Here is a 19,920-nt window from a genome sequence, read left to right on the forward strand (position 1 = left end):
CAAGGAAAAATTTCTCCAAATTTTGAGAGAAGTAAGCCACTAGACTTTCATACGTTGTGGAACTTTGATTGCTTACGGAAACCTTTCTTCAACCTCACGAGGTCAAAGCACATTACAAACATTATGAAATATAAAAAATTCTCAAAATTAATATTATTATAGAAAATATGTTGTGATTATCTAAATTCTAGTATATTATATATAGGAATCCTATCAGATATAGAAGATTTTTCCTTGTACAACATTTATTACTTGGTGTGCAAATTTCTCTTTCGCTTATTAATATAAACAAAGGCACAAAACTCACGAATTCCTCAAACCTTTCTTTCTCTTCTCCTTGTTGCCTGTTGTCTTCTTCTCTTTTCCCTCAGTAAAATAGGATTACAATATATATGATACTGCGGAATGTTCATTTCTTTGTCTCTTCTGTGTCCTATTGCTTTTACAAGTTTATGTCTGAGTTCTCAGCTGGAAGGCCTAACTGCTAAATAACACCACCTCTTCTTGTTTCTTTTTACTCTAAATCTTCGATCACATGTGCTAGGCTCTGGATTTCTCTTTCGTTAATTTGGGTTTTAACAAGCTTTTTTCACTAAGTACTCATACAGTAAAGATAGATAATCCAAGGGAAATAGAGATGTTAGTTTACATTAATAATTGATAGCCCTCAAATGCATTCAGTATGATTTTTCATGCAAGCGAAGAGTCATGAGTTCGTTCTTGTCTAAAGGGATTTAGAAAGAGAAATGCACAGATAGATAAAGAGATGAGGAGTGGCGCCATGAGTTTGAAGGTCTGTGCTTCGAAAATTCATCAGAGGCTCGTGTTTCAAGCCAAACTCATGAAACGAGATATGCGCAGACGATCTTGTTCGTCATATTATTTTTTACACCTAATAATTTGGGTAAAAGAACTGAGTTCCCTTTGGAAGATCTAATGCTGCTCGAAACAAGAAATATCTTGATGCAAACACTCAAAAGAAAATTTGAAACAAGCGTATGTTGGGGCCGAATTTGGTGTGTTCGAGGTTCAAGCTTGCAGACCATTCCTTGCGAATTCAATTAAAGGCGCTGTGTTATAGCTTCATGAATATTATGTATTCTAAAGTAGGAGGGGGCAGCTACGATGCACAGACACGGTGTTGGAAATTATATATTATAGTATAAAATATTGTAATATATAATTTTAATAATTGAATGAAAAATAGTGTTAACCAATTTCTTAGAAATGTTATGTTGTTTAGGTGATACTTGATAAGTGATGTATACTTATAGATGAAAAGTTACATCTCTTTAATAAGTAGAAGTTGGATTCTATATAAACCCATGAAACTATTGGTATTAAATATAGAAAATTAGAGTTAATTTTTACTCTTGAGAAATAGGGTTTCCCACTTTGTTTCTCAAATGATTTGTGTGTCAAATTCTGAGTCGTGTCTTGAGAGTACATAATATATAAAGTTTGTCAGAGTCCGAAGATTGAAGTGCTTTTGACTTCGGATTATAAATGATTGAATCCTGGGAGATAGACGCCTATTGAACTACAAGCACAAGAGTATGAGCGAAATTCTATCTTTAGATTGTTATAGCAATATTAGAAAATATGAAAAATATAAAAGAATTCCAATGATAATAATCATAAAGAAATTCACAACATCAATTATATATCTTTAGATCCTTATTAGGTAGATGTGCGAAGGCTTCAAGGCCATAGTGAATTATCTCAAAGTTTTAAGTGAGTTAATATGTCCTTTGAGTTTTACAGGATAGTTCCGTATAAATGGAAACTATGTCTAATGGAAACCACAAAACTGGGTTTGCCATAAATCGGGAATGGTCCAGACTAAAAGCCAAGTCCTTTGAGAACAATAAGACACCAAAAATGTGGGAGCATTTTGCAGAATGCATTAGACCCAATATGGCTTTATAATAAGCAAGCGTGGGCTTGGATATTTTCATGTTAGTCATGTAAGAAACCAAAGCCAATTCCCTTGAGAAGAATTAGACATTGGAAGTTTGGGAATACCTTGCAATGATAAGAGTTTTGCTTTCTCTTGTTACTAGTCATAGCGAGGAAGAGTCAAATGAAATTTAAGATTAACATTCTTTGGCGGGGATTCTAGTCCCTTGATAATTTAAAAACTCAGATGATAAAGTGTGAAAGCCTTTAAAAGCTTTTCCTGTAACAGCTTAGTGAGGCATGAATGCCTAAAAAGATAGATAAAGTCTATCTTAGTTGTTCATTACTTATTAAAGTGGAAAATGTGATCGATTTAATGATAGCATTACAAGAAACTACAATTATGAAAGAATTGTGGGGGTTGGTTAAAAGTAATTTGCTAATTGAACGACATTTAAGATGTCATCTCCTGTAATGAGTAATTGTTTAAGGTATGACAAGGTTAGAGACCTTCTTACAACTACCTTAAATGTGGGGGAGTATGCCCAAGTATTAGCAAATTACTAACTAATAAAGTCCCAACATGTATGGTTGAGGACTTGACATTGTAAGTCAACTACTCTCGTATGAAATATAATTTCATAAGATGGATTGTGCACACCATTAAAGATATAGTCAACCTAGTAGTGGATCCAATTATTAAAGGTTTGACTAGAGAATAAGTTGATCATCGAGGGGAATGAGGCTAAAGCCAACATAACTAATGAATCAGCCGAGCGGAAACCTAACTTAGTTGATTGGAGGTCCCATGGTCTAAGTTCAATAGGCAAACTGGTTGGGCATGATTCAAAGAAGTTAACACACTATATACCTCATTCCTATGGTGGAAGAAGTGTGTTGTCTGCAGACGTTTTAGGTTGTATATTTATACTTAATGACAGTGATATCTTATAAATAAAAGGAATAGAGCAAACTATTCTTAATCATTGGTCACCTATGTGAGAGTAGAAGTGGGTCGCTTCTATGAGTATGAGATGGCTAAATTCTCTAAAGCTCTCATGAATCCAGGATTTGTTCAGGACCAAAATGAACACAACCGTATGAATAGTAATATATTAGGATTAGTGATGTGTGTTGCTTCTTGTCTCGGTTTATTGCTGTGGTGAACAGTTCAAGATTCTATATTCATTGCGTCACCAAGTAAATCTGATAAGTATTCACTAGGGTAGGTTCAAGTTCAAAAGACACCTCTCTCGATGCATCTCTTGTCCGCCTGTACTCTCAAATTCTTCTTGATTTTTCATTCCTGTGGGGGATTGTTGGAAATTATATATTATAGTATAAAATATTGTAATATATAATTTTAATAATTGAATGAAAAATAGTGTTAACCAATTTCTTAGAAAGGTTATGTTGTTTAGGTGATACTTGATAAGTGATGTATACTTATAGATGAAAAGTTACATCTCTTTAATAAGTAGAAGTTGGATTCTATATAAACCCATGAAACCATTGGTATTAAATATAGAAAATTAGAGTTAATTTTTACTCTTGAGAAATAAGGTTTCCCCACTTTGTTTCTCAAATGATTTGTGTGTCAAATTCTGAGTCGTGTCTTGAGAGTATAGAATATATAAAGTTTGTCAGAGTCTGAAGATTGAAGTGCTTTTGACTTCGGATTATAGATTATTGAATCCTGGGAGATAGACGCCTATCGAACTACAAGCACAAGAGTAGGGGCGAAATTTTATCTTTAGGACATTGCATTTATGCAAGCCTCAATCTCCAAGTTTGTCAGTTATTCTAACTTTCTCTCTAGTTGTTTATATTAATCTCATATATAATTGATGTTGTGAATTTCTTTATGATTATTATTATTGGAATTCTTTTATATTTTTCATATTTTCTAATATTGCTCTAACACACCGCACATCGGCCGCGTATTGCGTGTCAGATACGCAAATGGACACCATACGCCTCTGATACAGTCGGATACGCGTTGGATACATATCTGGATCAACGGATACGGTGTTTGGATGGATACGGGTATCCGATAGATACTCGTATCCGACTATCTGGATACGGAAATCTGCACCATGGCCTTTGACGCAATTTCGTGGAAGAAAATCTCATGATGGAGATGACGCAATATGGTGGAAGGACGCCTCGCGAAGAAGATAACGCAATTTGACAAAGGAAGGCGTCGCACGGAGACTACCCGATCTGGTCGCACGCAGACGACCCGACTTGGTGGAGGAGGCTTCGCGAAGAAGATGATTGCTAGGTCGACATGCCGTTTGTTTGTTTCTGTAGTAAAAAACGACACACCAGTTTTTTTTTTAAATTTTTTTTAGGATTTAAATGAGACTAAAGCTCAAAACTACATAGCCCACCGAATTTCCACCACTACCATCCTTTCTTTTTGAGTTTGAATAATATAAATTAAATTTTTATTGTTATTTAAAATATATTTTTTAAATATATATTTATTATATAAATTGCCGTATCCATGTCGTATCGTGTCTTAGTTTTTAGAAATTTGACGTATCCCCGTGTCGTATCCTTGTGTTCGTATCCGTGTCCATGCATCATAGGGGCACATGCACTGTTCAATTTTTTTTTATTTTGCTTTATTTACAACAATACCAGCCGAATGAGACTGGGTTGGGAGGGTAATTCTCAAAAGTTCAGAGGGTGATTTTGTCCATATGGTTTAGCACGGAGCCACTCGATTTCATGCTATTTACAACAATACCAGCCAAATGGGGCTGGGTTGAGAGGGTAATTCTTAAAAGTTCAGAGGGTAATTTTGCCACTGGGCTTCAGAAATTTTTATTGTTTAAAATGACGCGACTGTCCATCGCACCTTCAGATCCCACGGTGAGGACGATAAGTTAGAGGGGTAGAATCATCTTTTTATCAATAGGGTTTCAGCTTGGGGCTACGTTGTTGGAAAATTTGGAAAGATAACCATTTTGAGAACCACTTAATGAAATATAGCCTATGTTTTTCATTTGTTATAAAAGTAACCAAAATTAAAGTAAAAATACTTAATTACCCTTATGCAAAACTCTCTCTCCTCCTATCTCTACTGTTTGTCTCCTACGCTCCAAGTTGAAGAAAGAGAAAGCATTCCTTTTTGCAGAAGAATCTCCCAAATCCAATCCAACAGAACACTTTCTCATGTCCTTGTCGTAAACTGAATTCCTTAAGGGAGGAAGACAATAATATCAAATATTATGTAATTTAGATTATGATAATCTATTAGTAATCAATGCATTTAGTGTATCCAGCTCTGGATTATAGCATGTATTGCTCTTCCTCTCCGGATACAGGTAGGTACTGGATCGTTCGATTTTCAAATTGTAACTGTAATCCTATCGTTTTCTTGCGTTTTCTCAGTAGCCAACCAGTCAACATTTCTTTTCCCCGCGTGCAGATTCTCGGCAACCAACTGATTGAAGGTTTTGATTCGAAATCCAATATCCACTGAGGGATTGAGAATGAGAATAGCATTGAGGAATCAGGTGCGTAGGAGACAAATAGCAGAGGAGGAGAACGTGAGTTTAACTTAAGGGTAATTAAGTCCTTTTCACTTCAATTTTGGTTAATTTTATAACAAATAGAAAACATAGGCTGTATTTCATTATGTGGTTTTCAAAATGGTTATATTTTCAAATTTCCCTGGGTTCTTTCCCTGTCAGTTGGTTCTTTCTTGGGCGCAGGTAAGGCCATGCCGATCCTGGCGTGGGTGAGTGGAAGGGAGACAGTGATAGAAAGTTCAAATTTTAATTCGATTCTCTACTGTTGGGGATGCATCTCTCTGTTTTGTGTATTGTTCTTTGTTTTAAGGTCAGTTTCCTTTTTCTTTTTTTGGGTTCTTTTTGTGGGTTTTCAGTACGTTTATTTGTGACTCTGTGTTTAGATTTTTCGTTGGTGTATGATTAAATGGGTATTGGGTTTTGGTTGTATGATTAAATGGGTTTTCGTTGTTAATTTCTGCCTTTTTCAATTCCACTGAAATCCCTTTTTTGCTTGCATTGTCTAACGTGTTATGGTCAGTTTTCCGTGTTTTTTAGTGGTTCTCAATTGGATTCCACAGTAAAACCCAGAAACTTAGAGGTATGAAATTTTTTTTTTTTTTTTGGATTCTTGATTTATTTTCAGTGTTAATTTCTTATTAAATTATTATTTTTTATAAACCCACTCAGCCTCTAGAGTCTAGATTAAGGCTTGAAGCACAACTTTGAAAAATCGAGACTACCTACAGCTGAGCTGCAATGGAGGCAATCAGGAAGCTAAGAGATCAGGTCACCAAGCAACAACAGGTACTCTCTCTCTCTCTCTCTCTCTCTCTCTCTCTCTCTCTCTTCGTGTTTGATGGAATTTACACTCTTTTTCCGAATTTGTATTTCTGTATGGATTTTGATATGAACATAATCTGCGTTAATTGTAAGATTGCTTATCAGATTTATGATTTTAAAGGTGTCCTATCAATCAATTTAGTTCCAATATAATAATAATGATTATAATTGTTGAATTGAACTAACTGAATTGAAATTAATTGAATCAAATCAAATGGAGTTGAATTGAATTGAATCGAATCAAATTTCACTATTTCTGAGCTGTTTGGGGATGTGTTGGAGTGTACTGTTGGTGAATTTGTAAAATTTTGAACCAGGTGTTGCTGATTACTTAATCATTTTATCAGGATTTAAGTCAATGCTTAATTTTTACTTTTTCTGATTGAAAAAAATTATGGGTTCTTAGAGGATTGGAGTGAGTGAAAGCTGGTATTTTGTTTAAGTTTTATTATATTGGAGTTGAATTTGGTTGCTCCTTATTTGTGGGGAGAGAGGTCTGGGTGTGTCATTTGGTGAAGGAGGGGTTGGGGAAAGAGACAGGGGGTGTAAGGAGTGTGGTTGCAGATGGGCGTTGGAGGTAGAGATTTTGGGTTTTCCCAAAGGCAAAAACTAAAACCTAAACAGATAAATTAGGACATGAATTATGAATAAAAGACAAGCAATAAACTGGTAGAGTCTAAAGCTAATCTAATCTGGACTACCAAAATCATGAACTATCAATTTTCCATCTTTTCAATTTCTACAGAGCACCCATTTCCTTCCTGCAAATGGGTCTTACAAACTTCCACTTGGTTCTATCAATTTTGTTGGAATTAATAATTTTGCGGAGCATTTTTGCAGTGAATTTCAGCGACCCATTTGCCTAATTAGTTTGTAGCATATTATTCAATGGCGATGCAATGCAGTAACTCTGGCAAAAGACGTGTAGTTGTGAAAAGATGAAAAAAGGAGAAAAGATTGTGTAATTTGGTTGTCAATGTGTGCTTTAGGCTGAGCTATTTATGTCAAACATTACAAGCTATTTATGTCAAACATTACAAGCCCCGATATTTAAGCAAAGATGTGTATAAAAGGTTTAGGATTTTCTTAGCACCCTTAATTCAAACATGCTCAGTTTTGAATTTATACATAACTAGAGTGTAGGGGGTGGTGAACGTTCCAACCACGTTGCTAAGTTGAGTTACTAGAATTGGATTGTCCTATAAGGTTTAAATTTCCCCAAGTTATTTATTGCATTTTAGAAAGTGATCTTACTGATTCATATGATGATGATGTTATATAAGTTCTTGAATTGAGCTGCAAACCACGAGCATTGATTATATCCATTATTTGGCACTTGCAAGATTATTTTTATGTTTTTTGAGTTCTAAAAGGTGTCATTTTTTTTCAGTTTTAGGTGAAAGAGATACTATCCCTTTATCCATCCAACTACAAATAGTCTACAGTGATTCCTCTGCTGGATTTTGCACAACAGCAGCATGGAGGTTGGCTCCCTGTTTCAGCAATGAATGCAGTATGTGTTAGAATTCCTCTGTCCCATATCAGCCAGAAGGCTTGAGAACAAGCCATTTATATAGAATTACCTCACTCTAACTAACATCGAGGCCTTTTGTATTAAAACCCCACACCTGACGGATTGAGCAGGTGGCCAAGTGGGGACAGTATCGGTGTTGTTGGAGTGGGCCCATGGCCCGTCTACTTGAAATTTAAGATGGTATCAGAGCCAGGGGACGGGTCCGTACATCCACGTGAACGGGTGGGTCCCCTTTGGCCCCGCGCAAATGGGTGAGCCTCGACTTGGTTCCACGTAGGCCAAGAGATGCTACGTGCATTGGCCCAGCGCGAATGGGTGAGCCCCGACTTGGCTCCACGTGGTTGCCGATGTGTGGAACTCTACGTGTGACCCATAAAATGGGGTCTCACGTGCGGGGAAGTGTTAGAATTCCTCTGTCCCACATCAGCCAGAAGGCTTGAAAACAAGCCATTTATATAGAATTACCCCACTCTAACTAACATCGAGGCCTTTTGTATTAAAACCCCACACCTGACGGATTGAGCAGGTGGCCAAGTGGGGACAATATCGGTGTTGTTGGAGTGGGCCAATGGCCCGTCTACCTGAAATTTAAGAGTATGTTTATTTTGTTGGGTTGTATTTATGTATTGTTTTCTACTAATTAATGATGTAAAAGTGTTATTAAGTTATTGGTTCTGTTAATACTGGTAAATTTAGAATTACATTAAATTTTGTTCGTTTTCTCTGCATTTTCTCACCAACCAAACTCTATTTTTATGTAGAGATCAAGCATGCAAGGGGATGGTAGGATCAACACATCAAAGGTAGAGATTGACTCTTTCTCTCATGTTAAACTTCTACTGTGATGTTTTTTATTATTAAATTTTGGTAAAATCATTGTTTATCATAAACCTTATCACAATACAAATAACAGGGAGAGAGAGATGAAAAATAGAGAGGTATCTGTTTGGTTGTATGTTTGCTTTGCAAATTTTGGATAATGATCATGAATTGTGGTGTAAGTGCCTCTCTGATTTGTTCTTTTTCACGTTTCTGCATAAAGCATTTTCCCACTCTGATTGTGGCCAGTTGGAATTCATTTTGCTAAAATAAGATAAATCTCTTTTTGAGCGAATCTGGGATTTTGTTAGGTGTGGGGTTCTTTTGGCCTAATTTTTTTTTTAATTGATTTGGGGTTTTGTTTGGTTTGGGGTTGTGATGTTTCTGTATTTAATTTGGTATTTCATAGTTTAGCTTACGATTGTCATCAATTTTCTTAGACAGGGAGGTAATGTTCAATTGATGGAATGTTTTTAAAAGATATTGCTTTTGGAAGGTTATTATGTTATATATATAAGTATACTTTATACTGTAATGAAATTTTATATGAATAATATTTCAGTCAGAGAGCTACACAAAGATAAAGACAGGTTGAGCGATAAAAGCTCAGCCACAAGTGATCTTGTAGTGTATTTTGTGTTTTTCTTCCTCCATTGAGAAGTTTGTGAAATCGCAGTGGTTGGAACGCCACTATTGGTTTGGGTATGCTTTCTGTCTCAGTGCTGTGGGGTGAAAAGTTATCTGAAAATAATGGAAATAAAATTTTCTGCATCGTGATTCTTTAATTGTATGATAATGTTTCCAATGTTTTAGATTACATTGATATGTATTATTTTAAAGTATGCACTTAATATTGGATATATGTTATATTTTAGGTTATTTGACATACAATTGCATATAATCTCAATTTTCTCATGCAGTTTTTGTCTGAGCTTCGGAATCGTTGAACAAGATGATTCATACTTGGATAGCTACATCAGCACAATTGGAGTTGAATTTGTAAGCATGTTGTCAGTTTTACACTACTGATTCCTTTGATTCAACTCTCGCTAATCTCTGTTATTTATTGTGTCATTTAGAAAATTTGCAAGTCATGAACACGGTGAAGTATAGATGGATTCAATTACCCCTTTACATTTCTAGATGGAATGCCATTGAAAGTAATCATTCTCACATTCATATGAATAAATAATGTTTCAGATGTTATGCCTGGTAGGCAAATTTCAAACGCTGAGTCCAAAGTATAAGAAATGATGAGCTGTCAAGGTTCTTATTTCTTCACTTATCTGACTTCTTGCATTTGGCTTAACACCTAAACATGTCTTATCTCATCTACGTGTAGATTACATTTTGTTTGTGCTTAATGGAATGTTGAAAAATGCTCAAGTGCATGGTAAGTTCTTATGAATTTACTCTTTAACAGTCAGGTCATTTGCAACCATTTATTTAAACGTTTGATTGTGTATTTATTTAAACGTTACAATTAGTGATATACATGTAAACGTTACATTTTGTTTGGGCTGGATTAGTTACAGACAGAGAAGGGGGGAAGGTGTGGAATGTCAGGGAGAGGACGGGAGATGGAGGTCTACATCTCAGAACCCAGCTCGAGTCCTCAGGTAAAACCCTATTGTTCCCTGTTTTTCTTCTTAGCATCTTACAAAACTATTTCTTTCTTCATATTCTCTTTATGTTTGGCTGAAATTCTGAGTTGCCGACTCCCACTGTCTTCCTTTTCGACTTATTTGCCAAAATCTTTTCAGTTTCAGCAGCAGCGGCCACCACTCTTCCCCAAAGGTAAATTTCTCTTCTCTTTCTTAGATTCAGAATCTTCAAAATACTCATCTATATCGTTTGATTTCTGCAATTTCAATTCCACAGAAACATGGACTTGCTTCGTTCTCTCTGCAGCGCTGCCCATTTTCCACCAAAATCACATCTTAAACTCTTCCAATTTCGAACACGAGATGCCCGGAGAAGGTCAGTACCCTCACTCATACCCAATTTACCCAAAGATAATTTTAATATCAGTGATGGGTTCGTGTTCTTTCAGAAATTTGCTCTGTTGCTTTTTTTTTTTTTTTTTTTTTTTTTTGCTCTGTTGCTTCCCGCTTCGTTTGACTGCATCTTCCTTTGTTTTAACTTTCGTTTTTGTTTTGCTTTGTGCTCTCTCACCGTCAAACGATGTTCTCTTTTTGTGAGGGTCGTCATCCCAAAATGTTGTTGTCCTTCTGTAAGAGTTGTTGTCTAAAAAATTTCTAAATATTTCTCTCTGTGTGTCTGAGTCTAGGATTTGCGTCTATTTTGAAGGCATCTTCGCTTCTGTGAAGCTGAGGAGCAGATTCGTGAGATTGAGTATTCTTCTAAACCCCTCTTTTTCGTTGATGGGTTTTGTATATATATGGGTGAATTTTTGTATTTAATTGTTCAGTTTAACTCCTTTATTGTGATAGTGTTACATACATATAATATTGAATTTCGTGGAGTAGACTAATGCTTAGTATTTGATGCTGCTGTACCTTGAATTTGTTTCAAGTTTTTTTATATAAGATTACCCCTTATGAAGAAGTGAACTAAATAGGGTGATTCTTATATTTGCCAAGATTTGGTTCCCCAAAATTAGTTTTACATGCAATAAGAATATTGCGGGTCAAATTGTAGGTCCAAACGTCTCTAGAAGGAGATGTATCTACCTAATGAATTGCTTAAACATGATTTGGATGGTGAACCTTCTGTTGATATACCAAACTGCCAAGTTTTAGTATTTGTTGATATAAGAGATGAAAAGCTTGGAGGACGACTCTATAACGAATTTTGGTACCGTCTTAATAAAAAACAGGTATTATTCTCTCTTTGTAATTGTCTCTCCTTGAAGAAAGGCATTTTGAAATGATTATTTAAAAAAAGAAATCCGACCTGTATGATTGTAAACATGCTTAACTTGACAGTGTTCAAATTATAATTTCTTTCCTAGGTCTTTTTGCTGTGCTGGAAGAGGACTTTGATTCTAAGAGACCAATAAAGATAGAGGATCCTGAGGGCGTGCTAAAGGAGGTTTATGGTACTCTACGTAAGAGTGAAAAATATGAGTTTGCTGATGATATTCATAAGAGGATGAGAATTATAGTGAGTAACATGTTAAATTTATCCCATATAGCCAATTGTTCAAGACTTTTTCTTATTATTATTTTTTTGTTTTGTTTTTGGATTTGTATTTATAATTTCAACAATATCTGACATACATTTTGGATATTTTTTCTTTAATTAATCTTTGGGTTGTGCTGTAGCTGTCCTTCTAACTTATATTTCTTCTCAGATTGTTGGTGGGGATGATGTGGTTAACTGAGTTCTTGGAGTTATTTGTGATCTGAATTTACCAGAGTCACCCTCCATTGTGCCGATGTCACATGGGACTGAAAATAACATCCCACTTTCGTTTGGATGGGTAGGACATCTTTTAGCTTATGAAAGCATCTTTGAAGGGATCAATTATTTTTCTTCTTTTGTTGTTGATTGAGGTGGGTTATAGGAATAAGGTGACGTTTTAGAGTTGAAATTGTTAGTGTTTTTCGTGATGCTCTTTCCTTTTCTTCTCAGTGAAAAAACATACTAAAGTAACAACGCAATGGTGGTGGGAATAAGCGTTCTCAGGTATCTATGGATGTGTGATATGAATTAGGTGGATGATGTTGAAACATCAGTCAATAAAAAACAAATAGGATCTCAGATATTATTCATTAATCCATACATTAGTGCTTGAAAGATTAGTTGTTGAAACAAGAACAACACATGTTTATGGCTTTGTTGTTTAGTTGTTAAAACACGTGACTGGCCTGCAGGACATATATTTTGCCATCTTAACTTGAAGGGCAATATAAATGTTAAATGCATGTTGCTTATGTTTCTTAGGAAACAGAGCATTATTTGCAACTGTATCTTTTGTAATCAGCTCGGTTGAATGTATATAAAAACCGAACTGCTTATCTTACCGCGACACCTTTCACTTATCTATCCCTTTTGTTCGTTCATGATTATGTCGAATTTTTTTTTCAGGCTAAATGTCTTATTCATGTGGTTAAGGTTGGTGCATTCAAGTCCTGCAGCAATGCGCGGGCATTTTTGCTAGTTACTAACTAAAGAAGATGGGATAATATTTTTAGGTGTAGGAAACTAGAAGCAGATCATCAATTCAGTACTTTTAGTAATGCGAAAACAACCCGAAACTCTTTCCTTTGGCCACTATGCAACCAAGTTGAAAGTTGAAACGACATATATACATGTCATTCGGTTGAATTTCTCAGCACAACCATCAGCTTCATTGTATGTTTTGCACGTAACAGTTAAAAAAAACCAGAAGACCAGTAAGGATATGAGTTGAACACATGTTTACGAAATAAATAATACATAATGTTGCCTTAAATTAACAGAAAACAATTGATTACTGAGATTTGTTCGCATGCAAGTTGAACCAGAAAAATACGTACCCTTCTTGTGCCAATTAACGACTTTTCTTGTAATTATTCTGATCATCTTCAGTTGCTCTGACTACTGGATCAAGTATCCCTTCTTGAAGTTTTCCCCCTCTTAGAGGGAGAGGGACTTGCTGCTCTCAACAATAATTGGGTCGCCATCAAGAAGACATAGGCTCCTCATGCAAATGGTATCTATGGTATGAATGTATGGACCTGCAGTTCCAACTTCTTTCCAACTATTTTTCACGAAATCAAACCAAGCAAACTTTTCTAAGCCATTCATCAGAAGAACACTTTCACCATTCTTTGAGAGCAGCACGGGTTTCCACCGACTAACCCAACGCATAGCGGCCTGCTCTATAGAATAAAGCAGGGTCCAAGATCCATGTTCCTTCATAATCCAAGCATCTATGGTGGTTCGCAAACGAAAAATACATAGAGAGTCTCCCAAGACCTCTAAATACACAATCCCATTAACCGGGTTGGGAAACCAGTGATATTTCTCACTGGCAAGCTCAAAGGTGACAACATAGAATTTTTTATCTAATACGTTATATGCCTGCCAACTTAGACAACCGTTCAAAAACACGATCTCACTCGCACTGAATTGAAACTCATCACGCGGCATGTTTTTTATCTTTCTCCATGAGTTGGATTTTAGGCTATAAATTTGATATTGGTGCACAGAAATATTCAAGTCCCAATTAACAAAAAACATTGCAATTCCCAAAAGTTTATAGTCGTCGTTTGCTGAATCATACCCGAATCCATAGCGACGGTGCAAATATATGTCTGACGATGGAGGCTGCTCAAACGTTGGGGAGGGTATATTTTTGAACTTTTGAATTGACGGATTCCACAAAACAAATTCCTCGACCTTGTCGACCGTCTCGGTGCGAATGCAAATTATCCCATTGCATGAGACCAACGTGTAAGGAAAAGGGATCCGGCCTTCTACGTCTTGCAGAGGCGACTGTCCGATTCCCGTGGCTTGTTCTATAGTACCGTCGTTGTAAATAGTAGAGAACTTCAACTTCCTCCCGTCGTGGTAAAAACCTGCATATACATAAAGAGAGCCAAAAGAATTGGTTTGGATGGAGCGCTGGAGATGGGATTTGATAAAGTTTTTGTCATGGATGGTAGCATTCCAAGATTTGGAAACACATAAGCATCGTAACAAGCCCTCGGGCGGGAGCCGTAAAAGGATTTCAAAGATCAGCTCCGGTGGGAACTCCGCCATGGATGAGACTTGCAGAATTCTTGTAGGTTTAGTGTTAAGCTTCCTTTGTGCGTGGGTTTTTATGGTTTCGGTTTGCTTGATTTTTAAATGTGCCTGGAACACGGGGTCTATACAAATGGTGAGATTCTTGTGTTAAAAAATAATAACATAAAAAATAAAATTTCTCATCACTTATATAATAACCACTTGTGTTACCGGCACAAGGAAAAATTTCTCCAAATTTTGAGAGAAGTAAGCCACTAGACTTTCATACGTTGTGGAACTTTGATTGCTTACGGAAAACTTTCTTCAACCTCACGAGGTCAAGGCACATTACAAGCATTATGAAATATAAAAAATTCTCAAAATTAATATTATTATAGAAAAGATGTTAGATCAGCTGTATGATTATCTAAATTCTAGTATATTATATATAGGAATTATATCAGATATAGAAGATTTTTCCTTGTACAACATGTATTACTTGGTGTGCAAGTTTCTCTTTCGCTTATTAATATAAACAAATGCACAAAACTCACGAATTCCTCAAACCTTTCTATCTCTTCTCCTTGTCGCCTGTTGTCTTCTTCTCTTTTCCCTCAGTAAAATAGGATTACAATATATATGATACTGCGGAATGTTCATTTCTTTGTCTCTTTTGTGTCCTATTGCTTTTACTAGTTTATGTCTGAGTTCTCGGCTGGAAGGCCTAACTGCTAAATAACACCACCTCTTCTTCTTTCTTATTACTGCTGATTTGGTATTGCTGTGTTTTGAAAAAAAAATTGTTTCTGCTGTGCTGTAAGAATAAGCAGCTGTGAAATAAAGTAACAGAGTGTTTGATAAATTTTTTTGTAAAAGTGATTTTGGAAAAAAAAACAGTATTATAGTGTTTGGTAAACTTTTATAAAAAACAGTTGTAACTGTGTAAAATGACCAAAAAGGATATAATACTAGATGTGTCATTAATTTAATTTTCTTAACAAATAAAAGTGAATTACTAAATATATTTTATTTTTAAAAGAAAAATATTTATAAACTTTATCTTAAACATATAATCCAACGTTTAACAAAAAAATCATAAAATAACATTCAACATATAATCCAACATTTATAATATCTATTTACTATACAACTATTACTCTTTATCATAAGGATCTCCAACACTAATGGTTATTTTATAAAAAAAAGTAAACTAGTTTATTATTTAAAATCCCTATCTTTTTATGTTTTATTATCATAATTAAAATCAGTCCACATTTTCTAGAAGCATATCTCAAACCCTCTTTCTCTCACATTGCTCTCTTTTCTTTCCCGTTCTCGTCTTTTCCGCCGCTCCAACCCATTTCACATTTTCTTTCCCGTTAATCTTCCTATCTTCATGCGATATCTTTCCTTCTCAATTGAAATCCTAAAAAAAATTTCCTCTGTGCTGGATGGTTCTTTGGCGGGTCAGATTGCAGGTTCAAAAACTAGGTCGATAATGGAGGAGGGGCCTGGGATAGCTTTGCTTGGTCCAAAGGCTCAAGATCAGGAAGATCGACTATTTGCCGGCAAGGTAGGTGACCTTCTCAAAAGAGGAGAACAGGGGATTTTGAAGAAAGCTGGAGAGCTGTCGATGAGAACCCATGAGATCGCCTCGCATATGAAGGCGGTGCAAAAGGAGATGCCCACCACCGTCAGGCTGTCCGAGTACTTGAGGAAGGACGTCGAGCCGGAGAACGTGACTTGAATAAGAGAGATTGTTGAGAGAATGAGAGAGATTTGGGATTGAAATTTTCTGGTTCAGGTTTTGTGAGAGGCATTCCGAAAGTGCAAGGAAATGAGGGCAATTTTGGGGTTGTTGAAAAATTCATTAAAGATATACTGTTCACCCGTGTTTTTGAAATAAGCTGGTTTTTGGAAGCTGCTATTTGCAACTTCAGGATTTGGGTTTATTTTCATCCACAGCTTTGAAATAAAGCTGATTTTGAGAGTTTACCAAACATAAAAAACCATCCAAATTTTTTTTCATATCCACTTTTTTTAAAATCACCTCAATCCCAAACTAGGGCTAAATCTTCGATCACATGTGCTAGGCTCTGGATTTCTCTTTCATTAATTTGGGTTTTAACAAGCTTTTTTCACTACGTACTCATACAATAAAGATAGATAATCCAAGGGAAATAGAGATGTTAGTTTACATTAATAATTGATAGCCCTCAAATGCATTCAGTATGATTTTTCATGCAAGGGAAGAGTGATGACACGCCCGATCCCGATGTTCCCTGAACACCAGGATAGGCACGTGTTGGCCGACACCCGAGGGTGACGAAAATCATTTATTGAATGCAAATGCTAAGAATGAGGAATAAATCAGACTTATAAATATAAAAATAATGAATATGCATTTAAGGAACGTATTCAAATCATACAACTAACTAGAATACTAAAAAAAAATATATAAAATTGAATGAATAAAATAATGGGTCCTACACCAATAGGACTTGAAGATGCCGATGCGGAAATGTCTTGACGCTGGGATAATATGCCTCAATTCTAAATCTTGAAGGGGGCGCAAAACAAACATAAGTGGACCAAATTGATATATATATATAGTAAAACAGTTATCAACATACTAACCCCCAGGTTTTATGAAAACACTTATATAATGATAAACATAGTTTTTTTTTAAACCTAGCATGCTGTGCAATGTCTCAAATCATAACTTGTATATATAATAATCACTAGTGAATGTCCAATAACCCCCAGGCCTCATGCCGGCTCCCTGTCTCTGAGCAGATAGTTAGAGAAAAATACACTCCAGGCCCCATGCCGGCTCTCCATCCTTGTGCTAATAGCCAGAGGAAACACACTCTAGGCCTTATGCCAACACCAAACCGTCGCTCGGGACGGACCAGAATCTATCCCTACGTCCCGTAGCGGAATAAGGACTACTAGGTAAGTACAAAACCATTGAACATACATAAATTGAAAAACAATTTCATAGTATAAAGTCATCCATCATCTATACTATAAAGAGGTGTTCTAAACGTGTTCTAAATATTATATCGTCATCCATCAGATATTCTATGAGAACACGGGTTATAAGAAAAATAGTAGTAATTCAATCTAGCCTCAGTGAGCATGTTATCTCAAAGCGTTTCATAGAACATAATCATTAAATCATGCTTTTCATGTATGCATTTCTACTATCAAAACATTCATTTTTAGAAGGGGTCCAATCACAGTACTTCGTTGTCGAAAAGCCGCGTTGCTAGCGAAGACAGAAATGCCACAATATATGCACCTAAGCACATAAAGGGTAAACTTAGTCAAACTCTACTCAAACGATTTAATTTAGGAAAAAGGACGGAAAAAACGGGTCTAGGATGTCGAAATTAGCCTAAGAGGGGTTCCGGTTTAAAGGTTTTGGACTTGGGTTAGGGTTTAGGGTTTTGAAAGGTTAAAGGGTTTAGACTTAGACTTTTAGGTGGGTTAGGTTTAGGGCTTTAGGGAATTGGGTTTAGGAGTTGGGCTTAGGGATTTTAAGGGAATGGGGCTTAGGGACCCAGCCCCAAGGCCAGGGGCTTAAGGTGAAACAGCCCGAAGGCCTTAAGCCTTTAAAGGCTTGGGTTTTTAGGGCTCACGGGCCTGAGGCTTTAAAGAAATGGCCCAAAGGGCCTTTAGTTTGAAAAAGAAGAAATAAATAAACTAAAAACAAAATAAAAAAGAAAGGAAGGTTGGGTTGGGCTCAGCATGAATGGGCCGAAAGTCTGAGTAGTTCCTTGGGTTGGGTTTCACACCGGAGAAGAAGGCTGGAGTATCGGTCGGAAATTGGACAAACTTTAAATGCTCATAACTTTATCAATACTCAACGAAATCGAGTGATTCAAAAATGTAAATCATAGCTCTCGAAGAGATGAAGAGAATGGTACCTCGCACGACATCTAAATTGCCGTGGTTTGACCGGAAAATGCCTCGAAATTCACGAAGGTCGCCGAAAACTGGATAAGATTCAAATGAACATAACTTTTTCAATACTCAACGAAATTGGATGAAACAAAAAGGAAAGTTGTAGTACTCAGCGACACGAAGAGATTGATACCTTGCACACTGACAAATCACTGTGGTTTGCCCTGAAATTGGGTCAAAAGTGACAGGTTCCTCGTGGGAATCCGGGGAAGTCTCCCCGACGTGTTAAACCTTGACAACGAGTATATTTCTCAATAATCGAATTCAAGCATCAACCTAAAATAGAGAGAGGGAATCCCGAGGCTTACCTAGTCGAAAAAAGGGGGAACTCATCGGTTTCGTTGATCGACGGTGGTAGTGATGGAGGTCCCCGTGTCTGCACTTGCAGAAGAGTTAGAGGGATGAGAGAGGTGAGAACGTCCGAGAGGAGTGAGGGAGAACAGAAAGAGGGTTAGTGGTATGCGTGCGAGTGTCTAATGCTCGAGAGAGATGAGAGAACGAGGGTGAGAGCTAAGGGGGAAACTCGGGAGAGGAGAAGAGACGAGATATGGGTTCAGGGAAACTGCCACTTGACAGCTAACGAGAGGGGATTGGGGACAAATAAAATAGGGTGGGCCCCTTGGGCACACCATTTAACGGAGGCTGATTGTCTAACCTCCTGTTTGGGTGACATTCCCATCCCCTCCTATTTTGTGCGGTCACGGTTAAGTCACGTTAATATTTTATATTAATTTTTTTAATAGAGATAATAAGATTAAAAAATAATAAGAATATAATACCAAAATCAATTTAAAAAAAAAGATCTAGCTCAAGATGCAATTTCACGAAAATACTCATTTTTATCGGAATGGGTTGTTACAGATGGGTTTGTTCTTGTCTAAGAGCAACTCCACCCTTGGTGGTTGCTCGGGGGACAGGCGAAGGGAACGAGCCTGAGGGCTGGTGGATAAGCCTCCAGCGTTGGGCAACCCCAGTGAAGGTGGGGAGCCCGAGGGCCAAGCCCGTGGAGAATTGACAGGCCTACAGCTCGAGGGCTGGTGCTTTTTATATTTTTTTTGTGTCAGGCGCGTGCCCCTCACTCGCAAGTGGGGGCGTGTCAGCTGACAAGTTTACAGGGCACAGGGCCCGCGCGCCAGGAAATGCGGGTGACTGTTGGGAAGCCATGTGGCTTCCCACGGTCCGTTCGATCTCAATGGCTCTTTAATATGAGTCGTCCGATTTGAAACGGTAATAAAAAAACTACTAATTTAATATCAACCGTTCGATCTGAGATCAACGGTTGATATTAATTTGCTTTATAAATTAAAAAAAAGAAAAGAAAAAATAGTTTAAAATTTTTGAAAAGTTATCGTTGTGACACGTGGCACAATATGGAATGTTGGAATTCAATTTTTTTTAAATCCAACAGCAGAGATTAATTATTTGAATAAATTTTTTTTTAAAATTGTAAAAAATCCAAAAAAAATATTTGAAAATTAAAAAAAAATGTTTCTACTTTTCTATAAATACCTTCTCATTATCATCTACCTTACACCACAATTTCATATTTTCTCAACTACTTTCAATCAAATTCCGAAATTACAATATAATATCTTATCTGAAATTACAAATAAATTTATTTAGTATTATTTTGTAAAAAAAAAAATTAATAATATTTTA

At 36.4% G+C, this 19,920-nt stretch overlaps 2 protein-coding genes across 2 annotated transcripts; one reads left to right on the forward strand and one right to left on the reverse strand.

Moving 5' to 3' along the window:
• Positions 1–9,843: 9,843 nt before the first annotated feature.
• On the forward strand, positions 9,844–11,902 carry LOC108174988 (uncharacterized). Its single transcript, XM_070817895.1, has 7 exons — positions 9,844–10,009; positions 10,146–10,235; positions 10,380–10,413; positions 10,498–10,596; positions 10,927–10,971; positions 11,278–11,455; positions 11,591–11,902. Exons 1-6 carry the CDS (start codon positions 9,985–9,987, stop codon positions 11,291–11,293), a joined length of 309 nt encoding a protein of 102 aa, XP_070673996.1. The 5' UTR covers positions 9,844–9,984; the 3' UTR covers positions 11,294–11,455; positions 11,591–11,902.
• A 1,298-nt stretch (positions 11,903–13,200) lies between these two features.
• LOC103407453 (F-box protein CPR1-like) lies at positions 13,201–14,384 on the reverse strand. Its single transcript, XM_008346388.3, has one exon. It carries the CDS (start codon positions 14,326–14,328, stop codon positions 13,201–13,203), a length of 1,128 nt encoding a protein of 375 aa, XP_008344610.2. The 5' UTR covers positions 14,329–14,384.
• Between the last annotated feature and the right edge of the window lie 5,536 nt (positions 14,385–19,920).

Source organism: Malus domestica, chromosome 02 (assembly GCF_042453785.1).
Source record: "Malus domestica chromosome 02, GDT2T_hap1".
Taxonomy (NCBI): Eukaryota; Viridiplantae; Streptophyta; class Magnoliopsida; order Rosales; family Rosaceae; genus Malus; species Malus domestica.